This window comes from Haemaphysalis longicornis, unplaced genomic scaffold (genome assembly GCF_048455015.1).
Source record: "Haemaphysalis longicornis isolate Haplotype H1 unplaced genomic scaffold, Haemaphysalis longicornis Haplotype H1 scaffold_534, whole genome shotgun sequence".
Taxonomy (NCBI): domain Eukaryota; kingdom Metazoa; phylum Arthropoda; class Arachnida; order Ixodida; family Ixodidae; genus Haemaphysalis; species Haemaphysalis longicornis.
Genome location: NW_027526391.1, coordinates 64379 through 78625, shown reverse-complemented (window position 1 = coordinate 78625; position 14247 = coordinate 64379). Strand labels below are relative to the sequence as shown.

Sequence of the window (14247 nt, the reverse complement as noted above, 5' to 3'; positions counted from 1 at the left end):
ACGGAAAGAACCCGGTACGTACGCGCGCATGCGCAGTCGGGTCCCGGTAAACCCGGTAGCAACGGAACGAACGTAACGAACGTAACGAACGTACTGCTAAAACTCTCTATTAATAGAGAGTTTTAGCAGTCCGTTCGTTATAGAGAGTTTTAGCAGTACGTTCGTTACGTTCGTTACGTTGCTACCGGGTTTACCGGGACCCGACTGCGCATGCGCCATTTGTTACGTACGCGGCCCGCGTCTCTCCCGGCGCTCTGCTTCCGTGTTACCGTATCCCGCAACCGGCTTGCGTTGGTCTGGTCGGCTCGGGTGTTGGAAACTTTAGGCTTAGCGTCCTGGCGAGTATTTGATCGCCGCTATCTGTGCAACTGCGAATGACAATCCGTAACACAACTTTTCACCACACTATCATCCCCTTTCTCGCATGTGAAACTTTATTTGAGCTACAACTGCCGTGAGCGACCGGTGACCGAGACATCTGCGTAGCCTGTTTCGATGCTTCCGCGCAGGTATCGCCATCTCTCGGCCGCTCGGCGCACCGCGCGCCGCGGCATCCACGGCCGGTCAGCATCGGCAGATATATCTGATCGCCGCTTTTAAAATAAGCCCTGAGAACAATCCCTAGCACAATTTTTCACCACACTAACACCTACTTTCTCGCAGGTGGAACTTCGTTTTAGTGATCAGATTGATTCGGAAGAGCAGCGACAAGCGGTTGCTACCGTGGTCTGCGCCGGTTCGAGCCGCTGAGTGTGCCGAGCTGGCAGGCGCGACCGGCGTGTGCGCGGACTGTTTCCGATGCAGAAAACGCTTCACGATTGCCTGCTTTATCCATTTCTTGCGTACAAACGCGCGGAATCTACAAATTCAGCTCAGCGATCGTCGTAGTTGACCATGGAGCAAAAACAGTGGGCGGAGCGGCGCCGACGAGGCATCGCACACCCGCATCGGGCCATGTGTCTCAAATTCACGCGTACGACTAGCCGTGGTGACAGTCGTAACGATCAGTCGCATACGAATCGCGTGTACCAATCGTACAGTCGGGGACTTAATTTTGCAGACCACGCGAGCGCGTGGCAAAAGCCACCGATGCGCGCTCTGGAGGCCCGGCGCCTGTTGTCGAGACCGGCGCGGCGCGCATGCGCGTCCTGTTTTACTCGCAGGCACGCTGATTTTCTCCCTTCCTGCAGCGGTGCTGCAATGGTCCCTCAAGCACCGCATAGCGACGCCTTTGTAGCATTCCTTTCCTTCCGATGGCACATTTGGGGCCTAACGTGATGATCGCGAGGGCTTTGGCGCGAGTGCTCCTCGCGTCCTGATAAACACTTGCGCGTAATGTTTTATTTGTTTGTTTTGTGCTTTATCGTTCATAGACGATGAGACTAGCGGCTTGCGAACGGCGTCCCCGAATGAAGCGCGTACGAAGCACAGTCTCACGGTACCGGGCTAGCGACGACAAAATGCCAGCTATATGAATAGCGAACCATTATTCACCTTGTTTATTGTGTAATTTGGCCCCTCAACATATATTCCAGCTCGCTTTCCGCTGCCCATAAAGTAGGTGATTTGCAAGTTTGGTAAAAGAAACCCTCTGTTTTATTTTTAATATCTACTCCCTTACTTAAAAATGATTGAAAGGCATACTGTTATGAATTGTCTGTTCGTTGAGCGCGTCGGCATTATTAAAAACGGCACCTCGGGTTCCCATCGAAGACCGCCATGACATTATTCGCTTGTTTTCGGAGTAATATTAATGGCTACTTAGGGCCTTCCGAATGTTTTTGTCACTAATGAACGGTTTTTTTTTTTTCGGAGGTTAACCACTGAAAAAAAATCAGCTCGTCCACCTGTTTTGTTGTTGAACTTGTCCTTCCGCTCCGATGGGCATCTGCAAGGTGGGCCTTTTCTGGTGGAGACGAAAAGCGAAAATGCTCAGTGTGTTCGGGATTTCGGCGCATGTTACACATTACCAGGTAATCAAAATTAATCCGGAGCTTTCAACTACGGCGCGCCTTATCGGCTGTGTAGCATCGGCGCGTTAAAACCTCGTTAAAACCTCGGTTAAAGCATCGGCCCGTTAAAGCCGACCTTGAAGAATTGATCCGGCCTTGGAGCAATTCATCCCCGTATGCATGAATTTATCGGCTAACAGCATCTCTTGGCCTAGTACTAAGCCGGCAAATGACCCTTTGAAAAGCAGCTTCTCAAAAGAAGCGAATAATTTTATGGCATTCAATGGGAGCCCGAGGTACCATTTTTACGAATGCGACGGGCAGAGCGAACAGACAATTTATGTGAGTACGTATTTCTATCATTTTTAAGTAATGAAGTAGGCAGCAAAAACGCCAAAATAATTTCTTTTATCAAACTTGCAAATCACCTACTTTATGGGCAGCGGAGAGCGAGCTGGAATATATGTTCAGTGGCCAATTACACAATAAACAAGGTGAATAAAGGTTCGCTATTCATATAGCTGGAATTTTGTCGTCGGTAGCCCGGTACCGTGAGACTGTGCTTCGTACGCGCTTCATTCGGGGACGCCGTTCGCAAGCCGCTAGTCTCATCGTCTATGAACGATAAAGCACAAAACAAACAAATAAAACATTACGCGCAAGTGTTTATCAGGACGCGAGGAGCACTCGCGCCAAAGCCCTCGCGATCGTGATGTTAGGCCCCAAATGTGCCATCGGAAGGAAAGGAATGCTACAAAGGCGTCGCTATGCGGTGCTTGAGGGACCATTGCAGCACCGCTGCAGGAAGGGAGAAAATCAGCGTGCCTGCGAGTAAAACAGGACGCGCATGCGCGCCGCGCCGGTCTCGACAACAGGCGCCGGGCCTCCAGAGCGCGCATCGGTGGCTTTTGCCACGCGCTCGCGTGGTCTGCAAAATTAAGTCCCCGCCTGTACATGTGTCTAGCGCTTCAATCGGGCAAGGCCAAGGGCATTCCTCCACGTGAACGGCGCGCGACCATGTCGTCACCTGCGCTCGCTCTGGTGCCGTCGCCGCCGCCGCCGCAGCACCTCCCTCACAATGCGTCCGGCCGAGCGCGATTTATTTTAGATTTGCAATGCTTTAGGGGAAACTGCGTTCTTTATTTACGTATTTTTAGCGTGTGGATTTTTGCAACAACTCGGCTAATCAGCCGTCACACGGAACGAATGGTACGACGCTACGGAGTGCTAAAACACGTTTTCCGTCTCACTATACGGAAAGAGCCCGGTACGTGCGCGCGCATGCGCAGTCGGGTCCCGGTAAACCCGGTAGCAACGTAACGAACGTAACGAACGGACTGCTAAAACTCTCTAATTTCGCAGGCTTCGGTGCAAAGGTGGTGTCAAATGTGAGTGAGGCAGGGGTCGGCAACCTTTTGAGGCGTAGGGCTGAGTTGCATGAATCCGACATGGCGGGGGCCGGACGGATCGGGAGGTTGCAAGAGAAAAAATATAAGGCGAATTGACAATAATGTACAAAAGTGGAACAGAAATCATATTTGTTTTGAAGCTCTACTTTTTATAATTTGAGGTTTGATCCCCTAGGCCTATTTTGGACCTGTGCAAAAAAGGAAATGAAGACGTCAGATGGGGCACAATGACAACTGGGAGCCATCTTTCTTTTGTTCCTGTCTAACCCCGTTCGAGGTCAAAATTGCCATGTCGGCCTTCAGTTAGGAAGTGGCAAGAGAAGGGGCGGGGGTTGGGGACGTCGTGCCGGGGGCCGCAGCTTGCCGACCTCTGGACTATAATTAGTCTTGCCTAGGCGTCTGATGTCGAGAGTTCTCGGTGGATGGACACGTGCGAATCAGCAGGTTGTCGTCAGTGTCATTCGGATCCGCTCGAGTACCCGGCGGGATATGCCGCGCCGCCGTAGCAGCTGCACGTCGAACCGGATTACGCGACCATCGATAATCATGTGAGACGCAGAGTACAGACGTGCACCATGGGTCGTGTTGTCCAATGCCACTGTTGCTGAATTGCGGAAGCGGTTGTTGTGGGTATACGTACGTTCACTCAGCGTGGGTACGAATCCAAGTGGGCAACGACTGTTGCCAAACCTCGTAGCGAAGTGGTCAAGATGCTCGTGTTGTTAATGATGCGGAGCAACGGCATTGAATGTTATTCCTTCGACCTGCAGGAGACGGCCACTTCCGAGCGGCGATAAAAAGACACGGTCGCCGTCGTCGTCGTTGTCTTCCGATGCCGGAGGCGCCATGTGTGGTGTCTTGAATGGACCTCGGTGGCCATCAGCGGCCTAAAAACTGTTCTTGCGCTTTTAGGCGTACTTTGAAAGTTGTCTATTCGTTAGGAGGCTGATCGCGACAGTAGCAGAAACCCACTCGGCTGCAGTTACAGTGGCAGCGAAGGAAGACTATTCAGTGGGCTGTGCCTCGCTCGCCAGTCATGATGAAGCGTCGCCAAAGGGGATCTCCTCAGAAGGGGTAAACTGCGCTGAGGAAGACGCTGCACAGAGAGAGGTACACAAAGACTGCGCCTGTCTTTGTGTACCTCTCTCTGTGCAGCGTCTTCCTCAGCGCAGTTTACCCCTTCTGAGAAAATGCACTAACTCGCCCAACAACAAGCCCTTCCAAAGGGTATCTCGCCGACAAATTTTGGGGAATTTTTCCTTGAAATTTGCCCGAAGATGTGTCCCGTCTCACTGTACGAAATTTTTTGACGGTCCAGAGGACGATGATACCGACGATGTACCGACCGACTGTGGAGCGGACGGCCACCATGATGAGCGTTAAGTTATTGCGTAGACGAGTTGCAGGGCCGCCGCCACTTGTGTCTCGTCTGTTGTCACTGCCGCCGGGGATGTACATGGCCTCTTGTGCTTGAATTGCAGTGCTTCCATCGGGCAGTCCGTGTTGAAGGCTTGAGGCAAAATATCCCTTGTAGCCTCGCAGCCCGGGACCTGTGCCACGTTTCTCCTGGAGCAAGATCGCACTGCGGTCCATCCAATAACTCTGCTGCATTAGCTTTGAGGCTTCGGTAACTGCACTGCAAGATTATCTGCCCATTGTTCACTGCCGTGTTGGAGCGACTTTGCTGATGTGGTCCCCTTGGCAGCCCCGGATAATTAAGCGCTGTGATTGTATTTTTTTGGCGCCAATTGGCTAAGGAATTTCAGCCCCATGTGAAGTAGTTTTGGAACCGTGTGAGAGGTAGATAGGCGTCGCAGCACGGGTGACGTCATTCACTTCGAGAACCGCCCGAACCACTATGGCGCGCGTTGCTGTGGGCGCCGCGGCTGCTGAGATGCATAGCGGCAAGTGGTATGAGGAAAAACAAAGTTACCATATCTGTTTAATCCAAATGTGCTATCGTGATTGGCCAGTGTTACATATATCTGCCACGTATTAGAATTTAATATTAATAATACTTTATTAGCATACATATTCTGGGAGACCCAAGCCTGCAAGGGCCGCAGAAGGCAGTGTGCCCATACCAACAGGCCTGCGGGCCCAGCCTGGGTCCCAATGTTCATAGCTATTCCCCACAGAGTTGTTGACTACACCAGTGCTGCACTACGCAGTCCGTTGGGCAGCCCTCATTACAGTCCTGAGGTCGTCGTCATCGGGCGGGAATGTTCCAGTGTGGTCAGTATGGTCCCTAGAAATACTTATATTTCTAGGGACCATAGTGGTCAGATGGGAGCTGCTGCACGGGGCAGCCAAGATGAGCCATGGCGTTGCGTGCGCGTAAGGAGCGGCTTTGAAGACGGCCTGTTCGTTGGCTCAGGCGCGGACCGTAGGGCAATTCTTGGTGGCCTGGGGACATAACGCGGCAGTCGTACTGTTGAGGCCCGTACTCTTGAGTCAAGGGGTTGCCAGGAGGCATGCCGGAGCAGGTTGATGGAGGAAATTCCAGCATAGGGGAGTTGCTCCCTCTTCGGCGTAGTACGGCGATGAAAGGTGTACGCCGCGCGACGTTGGACGTTGGCGATATTCGTTTGAAGTGCCTTGGACTGGGGCAACCATACGGCAGGGCAGTATTCAAGGGTAGGTAGAACGAGCGCTGTGTACAAACTTCGAAATGCACTAGCTGGCATTCCATTGGTCACGCGTGTCACGAAACCCAGCAGGCGGCGAGACTTGGACAAAGTGCGATTGGTGTGCATGGAAAAGTTCAGCCGAGAGTCAAGCTCGACTCCAAGCACAACTGCCGTGTTGGCTCGGCTTATTACATGCTGCCCAAGCTTTAGAGGAGGTGGTTGGTGCTTAGAATTTTTTCACACATTTTTAAACAAAATATTGACGCTGAAAGTGGGAGGTGTACGCTTGCAATCTGGACCTAGTTTTTCTAAAATCGGAAAAGGGGAAGCGTACGGTGCGAACCATACAGTTGGATAAATCCGCGTAAATACGTACGGTGCCAAAGATATGAAACGAGAACTATTATGACGCCGTTTGCAGACAAAACATGTGGACCAATTGTATGCCTAAACCAAACAGTATTGGACGGTAATTCTTAAGTTGGGAAATGTTCATGCGCGCACGCACGGGCAAAAATGCAACATGCGGTCAGAGGTTGTTGATGCTGCTGACGCGCATTGGTTAAGTAATTACAAAAATCTAACGTAAGGCTGAGTTAAATCGGCATGCAAATGACTCGTAATTGTGCTCTACAGTGTGAGTGTGAGCTGGTGTGGGTGGAAATTGTACCCTATAATGGGAAAACGCCGGTTGCTGGAGTTATCGAAGCAACGTTTTACAACACTTGATCGCGCGTGTCTTACTGCATAGACAGTTGTAATTGACAATTGTTACCAGTCATCTTGCTGTTACATGTACGCACTCGCTGATACTCATGCAGTGAAGCATCATGCTGAAGCCACGAAACAGACATATGCAAAGAATACACAAGTACCATTCCAAGCTCCATGGCTTGATCTGCTATGCTTGTCGAGAGCCGTTCTGCCGCTCGCCTGCTCATCGCACTCTCTTGGCTCAGCACGACGAAGACAAAACCAGCATCTGACAAACAGACAGCACAGATATTGAACTGTGCCACGACCGGGTAGAAGGAGGCTATTCAAGTTTTGGAAATGATGAATTTTCCGCGCTTAGGCCACATACCTTTGTTCCCACGAGCTTCGCAAATGCCGCGAAACATAGCAATATGCAAAATAAAACTTAATCCCCATATTAATTTCATCGTTCTTGAAGTCAAGAACATGTTGTCGCTTTTATTTACGCATTTAAAACGCAAGAAATAAGCTAATCGTCAGCATGAAACGGCTACGACCCGTTGTAAACTACGGCCTGCACCGCTTTCATACACATGTTTTCCGTCGTCTGCAAACAAACAAAAAAATGTGGTTCTAGATTTTGTACACAAGCAAGAAATACTTGATTTTATAATTTGCAATTTATATAACACTGTAAGAAAAATTGTTTATTAAAACAGGAAGTAATACCATGCAATATACTGCTAATTCATGTTGAGCGTTTTCGCGTTTTCACGAAATCTTCAAGGAACATGGCGGGGACCGAAAACGATTTGACCGAAGAGATGGAAACAAATGACAGAAATGATGCCGAAGACGCGATGTCTGATGGCAGTTCTGACTCAGAAAGCGACAAAGATGTCGAGGCTGAAGAAGAAAAGCAAATAGAAGAGTTGCAGGCGAAGGTACGAACTATGCAACAGGTTACTTGCACTATGCCGGCTGAGATGCACGCTGTTTTTAGTTGACGTTGCTACGTTTTCGCAACGTTGACATTAGGTGAAGTTGCAACTGTTATCACTTCGCTAAAACGTCAAACAAATGATAAGAATAACTAGCGTCAGTTACATCCATAAAATTTGTTATTTAGATGGTGTTGGTCTGGTACGGAGTACCATGACACACGTCGTACGCCACCAAACACCTCCCGTTTCATTGCGGTATGCAAGTTTCAAACACGAATCATATGTAGCGTTCATGCCAACCTTTGGTGGCGTGTACTTAGCACATACTATGGATGTAACATATCCGCACCGAAATAACAACGCCAGCTATAATCGGAACTTTCTACAGACGCGTTTTTTTTTTCCTTACGACATGTTTCACACTGCAGTCAGTGCCCACGCCTTTAAATTTGCTCCCAGGTCACTGCCAGCCCGTATCACTACGACAGCCACATAGCCCTGATCAACTACCTGCGCGGAACGGGGAATCTCGAAAAGCTTCGAGATGCGAGGGAAGCCATGGCCAAGGTTTTCCCGCTTACACCAGGTACGCTGCTAGAAACCGCACGCGAGTGAGCACGTATGGTAGTGGTTGTCGCAAACGCGGACCCTTTTTTGCTCGCCTCGCAGAACTGTGGTTGGAGTGGATCAAGGACGAAAGCAAGCTGTGCGACAGCGACGAGGACAAGGAGAAGGTGATGCTCCTGTTCGAGCGAGCCGTCCAGGATTACCTCTGTGAGTGAAACGTCCTTTATTTGAGACCTGTGTTGTACGCGCGTTTCACCTGCGCCCCTGGAAACGCTAGTACCTTCCTCAAACGGGCAGAGGATCTTCATTAAGCGTTTCTGCACTCATTTGCCGTGGGAAAATTCAATGGTAGTCGGCTTAAAGATCATTGATACGGCCTGTGTAACAGGATGAAACCTAGAGATCGTGTTTGCTGTAGATACAGACAGTTTAACAACAAGATAGGAAGCAAAGACAGCTTTAACATCAGAAGCACAATAGTCTTCTGAACTCTGCCTACCAATGTGCTAGAGGTGGTGCCGAAATACTGAAAGGCTTCAGGGTTGAGACATTGCAAATGTGCATGAAAATGACTCTATTGTGCTTTGTAGAAAGTTTTCAAGTTCTTGCTGTTTTCATAAGAGAAACTGAGGGGAGTTTCAAACATTGCTTAATGGCAGATGAGGAAACCATAGGGTATTTGAAACATCACGTTACTCTATGGGAAGTTCAGTGCTTTTATGCCACTGTGCTACATCAAGAGGTGCTCAGAACATCTGTGCACAATTTGACTGTGATACGCATCATTTGGCAGCCATCTCCACACAGCATGGAAGACACCTGCTTCCGGCAAATTTTCAAAGACCTCTCAGCCAACTTTGGCCCTGTGGATACCAGTGCTGTGGAAAATATGTCCCACAATTCCCGGAATCAGCAAAAAGTCAATCATGTCCGCGTCTGCCGTGATTGCAGTGCTCCCAAATGTTCTGCGCACAAATCGCATTAGGCGTGCTGCCACTTAAAAGGTGACAAGTCAGTGACTTTAAGCAGCAGCGTGCCTATGGTTGTTTGTGCACAGAACATTTGGGAGCACTGCAATCACGACGTGCAAGCAGGCATGTTACGTGGTGGTTTTTTGTATTTCACGGGCATCATCAGTAAGCTGAAAAACACTAATGCTTAATGGATAGAAAGACAGAAACTGTTTATTCGGGTGTTTCGCAAACCGCTCTGTAAGTGTCTAAGTGGAATTTTTTCCCTAGCTTCCTTGCTTCAGAAGTTGGCTAATTAAAATTGGCTAATTATCTAATTAAGTGAAATACAAAAAATAGCGTGGCACACTACATACAAAAGAGAGCAACATGCATTTGCTCGCGTCATCTTAGAGTGTGTTGGCATATTTTCAAACTCTGGCTGAAGTGAGCTGAAACCTCCTGTATATATGCACACACACAGAAATCATGCGCACATCAGTAACAAACGAAGTTACAGCGCATATAATCAGCTTTCATATGAGCACATGACAACATTTGCGGCAGAGCTCAGGCCCTGATGTACAGAATATACAACAGGCAACAAACAACAACCATAGCATAACATACCGTAGACGAAGCAAGGCGTGGGCATTTAAAATTGTCAAATGTCAGGTGCCCGAATTCAAGCTGGTGTGTACAGTCTAGACGTGTTTGTGGCTTCCCCTCACGATGGCCTCCCCCCGTTGTGCAGCGGTGGCCCTGTGGCTGGAGTATGCGCAGTTCTCCATTGGCCTGATGAATGCCGCCGAAGGTCTGGAGCGGGTTCGGCGGGTCTTTGAGCGGGCCGTCACGGCTGCTGGACTGCACGTCTCCCAGGGCTCCCTGCTCTGGGAGGCCTATCGCGAGTTCGAGGTCTGCCTCCTGGCCGCCGTCCAGGTGAGCGGGGTTTTGTTTGAAGGAGGGCATTCGTACTGGTGCTCACTGAAGGAACCATTGGTTGCAGTGAAAAAATTGACTGGTGATCAGTCCCGTTGATGCGGTGGGGTCTGTGCTGGCAGTGTGGTTCTGGGAGTGTGGCAGGTTTGCAGTAGAACAGACAATTGAGCTAGTTGGTAGCTGTTCATCTTGAAGGTGGAAGCACTCACGCAACAGGGACTGTGTTGTTCTTGCACACATAGTGTGCGCCAACAAAGTTGACAGCATCTGTCTCTGACCGTCATTCATTATTTTAGCCTGCCTGCTTCGGCTACATGAAGTTTAGGTGCTTGTAAGAGCTGAAACTATAGAGGAGGGGGCGAAGAAACGTCCCAGCCTGGCCCGTGTCTTGCTGTTCCTAGCCTGTCTACTACACGTACACTCCATAATGCAATGATGTGCCTCTCCAGTCTGGTGCGAGCGAGGAGAGCAGCCAGGAGCAGCGGGAGCAGTACGTCAGCCAGAGGAACCGCGTCTACAGCGTCTTCAAGAGGCAGCTCTCGGTGCCACTCTTTGGTGAGTCCCTCATTATTTCCTTTCTGTGCTGTTTCCTGGTCGGCACTTTCTGGTTGCATGCTAGGGAGGAAATGCCAGTGCATGTGCTGGCAGTTACCACAAAGTCTCAAAAGAAGGCCCACCCGAAGTACAGAGATATCAAGTGAAAAATACGGGATGGGTGATCTTTCCGGTCAGGCGCAAAAAACAACAAAAAGTAAGCGCACTGCTGACCAAAACTGCGGAGATATCAAGAAAAAAATACCAGATGGGTGAACTTTAGGCTCAAGTGCAGAAAGGACAAATAACTGACCGTAGCAGCACACGAATAGATGATTCACGTTTATTTGGTTCACTCATCAGCCCTAACGCCATCGATTTTAGGCAGTGGGCAATCTTTGGGGGGTTTTAGTAAATTGAATATTGCACCCATGAATTTTGGGGCTCACGTGTGGGCTGCCTTACTGCAAATTCTGGGCATAGAAGCAGGCTGGCTGGCCTCAGGCTTGTTGGTGTGCACGCTAAGTCTGAACGGTGCAGCAGGCGCTGCGACTCTTCCAGTGGGCGGTTGTAAAACTGCGATGGCTGCCGTGATGTTGACCTCACAGGCATGGAAAAGACGTACCAGGAGCTCAAGGAGTGGAGCGAGGCGGCCATCGAGCCAGCCGTGGAGCAGCAGTACAAGAAGGCCAAGCTCAAGCTGGACAAGGTGCGCGAGTACGAGACTGCCCTGGTGAGTGCCTTTGTCAGTGGTACCCAAGCAGCTCTGTTCTGCACACACTGCCAAGCAGTATGGATCTAATGTTTGCGCAGAATTTAGATGCAATGAGCTTCATTTAAAGGGGCCATAGAGACACCATTCGTCCTTTTCATCCTTGTTTTATACCCCTGTCACACGGGCACTTTCAATCGCGATTGAGTCGATCCGGATCGAGCTCAATCCGGATCGGGCCTCTGCTACACGGCAGTTTCAATCGCGATCGAGCTCGATCCCGCTCGAACTCAATCCTGGTTTTTCAAGCGCGATCGAGGCTTCCAAGCGCGATCGAACGAGAGCGGCGATACTCTTGTCCCCGCTGAGTGATGGCACAGAATGTGACAACTTCAACTAACGCTACAAATTGTGTAAAATAACTTGACCCAAATAAGCGTGAGGTAACATTTACATAGTTACGTATACCTACGACCGTGCAAAGTTACGAGACGGCGGCCGCAAGTACATTGTTAGCGCCATCTAGCGCACACGAGTGCAACCCATGAAACTTCTCGATCGCGATTGAAACTTGCCGTGTAGCAGCGGCAGTGCGTCGAGCTCGCTCGAAAACTCGATCGCGATTCACTTCAATCGTGATTGAAAGTGCCCGTGTGACAGGGGTATTATTTGAAAGGACTAACCTTTGGTACTTTGCGCAGCTCCATTCTGGCCCCCGAAGTAATTTGTTTTTATGGGAAGAAGGAAAAGGTAATGAAAATTGACAGACCTCCAAATTGTGTGTTGCACAAGATAACCAGCGACATCTTTGGGGAGGTACCACCGAACAAAGTTAAATCTTGCTCTCCAAGGTAAGAACCAAGTGCATCACCACCATCCCACCACGCTACATTGACATGTGGCCAGCGGGAGAACAAGTTTGAGGGAGTTGCCTTTGGCTTTTAGATGCCAACACATAGTAGCAGTTAAGAAGTCTTTGATAAGTACGCCGGGAGAAGCCATAATGCTCTCAACTTAACTTCAAAGTAGTAGCAAGGCACAAAATAGGGCTTGCAAATTACGTGAGGACACTCTAAATATAGTAATTTACATAAGTTCTTGGCACACTTGGCGCGTGAGACTGCCTACTAGGGCAGTGTTTACCCGTGCCTAGGGTTACCAACCATCCTGGATTTTGTGGGACTGTGCCAACTTTTTCATACGACGTCCCGAGTCCCACGCCAACCCTGTCGGGGCAGCTATATGTCTCGGACTTGTTCCGGATTACCCAGTTAAAAATGTTTATGCGATCAAACACACACTTAACAAGGCGTGTCACGCTGTGGAACACAAAGTTAGCATGAACTTGTCCAGGTCGAGCTGTAGGTAAAGCTGAACTGTTACGCGAAGTGCGGCAACTTTACGAGCGCATTTTTCAGCAAGAGCAGTTGCTGCGAGCAGCATGTAACCCGCTGAAGTGCCACTTCAAGAGGCCGCGATAATAAAGAAACAATGCGTTTGTCTGGAAGATACTGCAATAACCAAAACTGATTTCGTTGTCTCCCTATGTTAGGATACGCCCCCTCCCCCCCCATCCCGGCTTCCTTTATCGAAGTGGTTCCGCTGTATTACGCTCTGCATCGCACCAGAAGTGCCGGGCTTGTAGCTATTGTGGAGTGGAAGATTGCGCCCTTTTTGTGCTGTTGTCCTGCTGAGCCTGCGTGGTAGTTCTCTACGTGGTGCTACAACAGCAGCTTGTTATCCCCTGCCCCTTTGAAGCTGGGTGGCGACGAGGAGGGAGCGCCCCCTGCCCTGTCCCTGTACCTGCCGTACCTGGAGTGGGAGCAGGGCCAGGGGGACCCCGCCCGCATCCAGTGCCTCTACGAGCGGGCCCTGGCACAGCACTGCCTCGTGGCCGACCTCTGGGAGCGCTACATGGCCTACCTGGTGAGCAGGGCAAAAGGGAACACGAGGGTGACGACTTTCGAGTCACACGTTGAAGGGACTGCTGCGAAAAACAGCATGCGTCCCTACTGTATTTGAAAGAAGGGACTGTATTACTCCAGCCCTAAAGATTGTTGTTTCCACAAAAAGCATGTCTTTTCCCCGCACGGGGCACCTTGAGTAATCTTGGTGACGGTGAGTGGCGACACCGCGTACCCCGAGCCCCCCATACTTAAGCTGTTACCTACCGTGGCGAGAAGTTGAAAGGTGAAGGGTTAGAAGCCGTGAACGGTGGCCGTCGGAGCCCTGGTCAAGCTCCGGCCGATGGGCTCCCTGTCTGTTTATCAGGCTGGGAGCTCCGGGACCTCTTTGACCATCAGGGTAACGTCAAAGAAGAAAGTACCCCAGTTCCCTGCTTTATACTATGCCGCATGGTACTTTCGAAATCCTCTCTTCCAAATGATCGGGCCCCAAAAAGGGCCCGCACCGATGTAATTTTCAAACCTCTGCCCAACATGAAATTTAACACCCCGGACAACTTTCCTCGCTTCTTAGTGATACAATCTAAGAACAAGGAATCTCCAGTTACCTGCAAGTCGGTCTTCTTAATTGCCAAGTTCATTGAGAGTGTAGTTGGCGCGAACTACAAGGCAAAGAAGCTGACATCGGGGGACGTGCTTGTAGAACTATCTACTAAAAAACAATCTGATAGTCTCTTGAACCAGACCGACCTACTTGGCCTTGAAGTAGCTGTAACGCCACACCGGAGCCTTAACAGCTCGCAGGGCGTCATATCTGAGATGGACCTGCTCAATGAAAGTGAGTCTGACCTCCTCGAGGGCATGCGTGACCAGGGCGTTACTGCGGTAAGAAGAATAATGATCAGACGCGATGGCAAAGAAGTAAAAACGAAACATGTGATCCTAACTTTTGACCGAAGTGTCCTACCGGAGTCTGTCACTGCAGGCTTCCTTCATTGCAACGTACGACC

At 50.0% G+C, this 14247-nt stretch overlaps 2 protein-coding genes across 3 annotated transcripts in view; one reads left to right on the top strand and one right to left on the bottom strand.

The window, feature by feature from the left end:
• Positions 1 to 7279, bottom strand: part of LOC144140892 (beta-1,3-glucosyltransferase-like) — a 43128-nt gene extending 35849 nt beyond the window's left edge. For both annotated transcript variants that reach the window (XM_077672383.1, XM_077672384.1), the window contains exons 1-2: positions 7076 to 7279; positions 6867 to 6973 (exon numbers count right to left, since the gene is read on the bottom strand). In XM_077672383.1, coding sequence (XP_077528509.1) covers positions 6867 to 6973; positions 7076 to 7175 — 207 coding nt within the window. In that variant the 5' untranslated portion in view covers positions 7176 to 7279. The remainder of the gene's footprint in view (positions 1 to 6866; positions 6974 to 7075) is intronic.
• Positions 7280 to 7469: 190 nt separating this feature from the next.
• Positions 7470 to 14247, top strand: part of LOC144140891 (spliceosome associated factor 3, U4/U6 recycling protein-like) — a 60394-nt gene continuing 53616 nt past the window's right edge. The window contains exons 1-7 of the mRNA XM_077672382.1: positions 7470 to 7631; positions 8091 to 8217; positions 8301 to 8405; positions 9903 to 10087; positions 10537 to 10642; positions 11230 to 11354; positions 13092 to 13259. Of these exons, the coding sequence (XP_077528508.1) occupies positions 7479 to 7631; positions 8091 to 8217; positions 8301 to 8405; positions 9903 to 10087; positions 10537 to 10642; positions 11230 to 11354; positions 13092 to 13259 (969 nt within the window). The 5' untranslated portion in view covers positions 7470 to 7478. The remainder of the gene's footprint in view (positions 7632 to 8090; positions 8218 to 8300; positions 8406 to 9902; positions 10088 to 10536; positions 10643 to 11229; positions 11355 to 13091; positions 13260 to 14247) is intronic.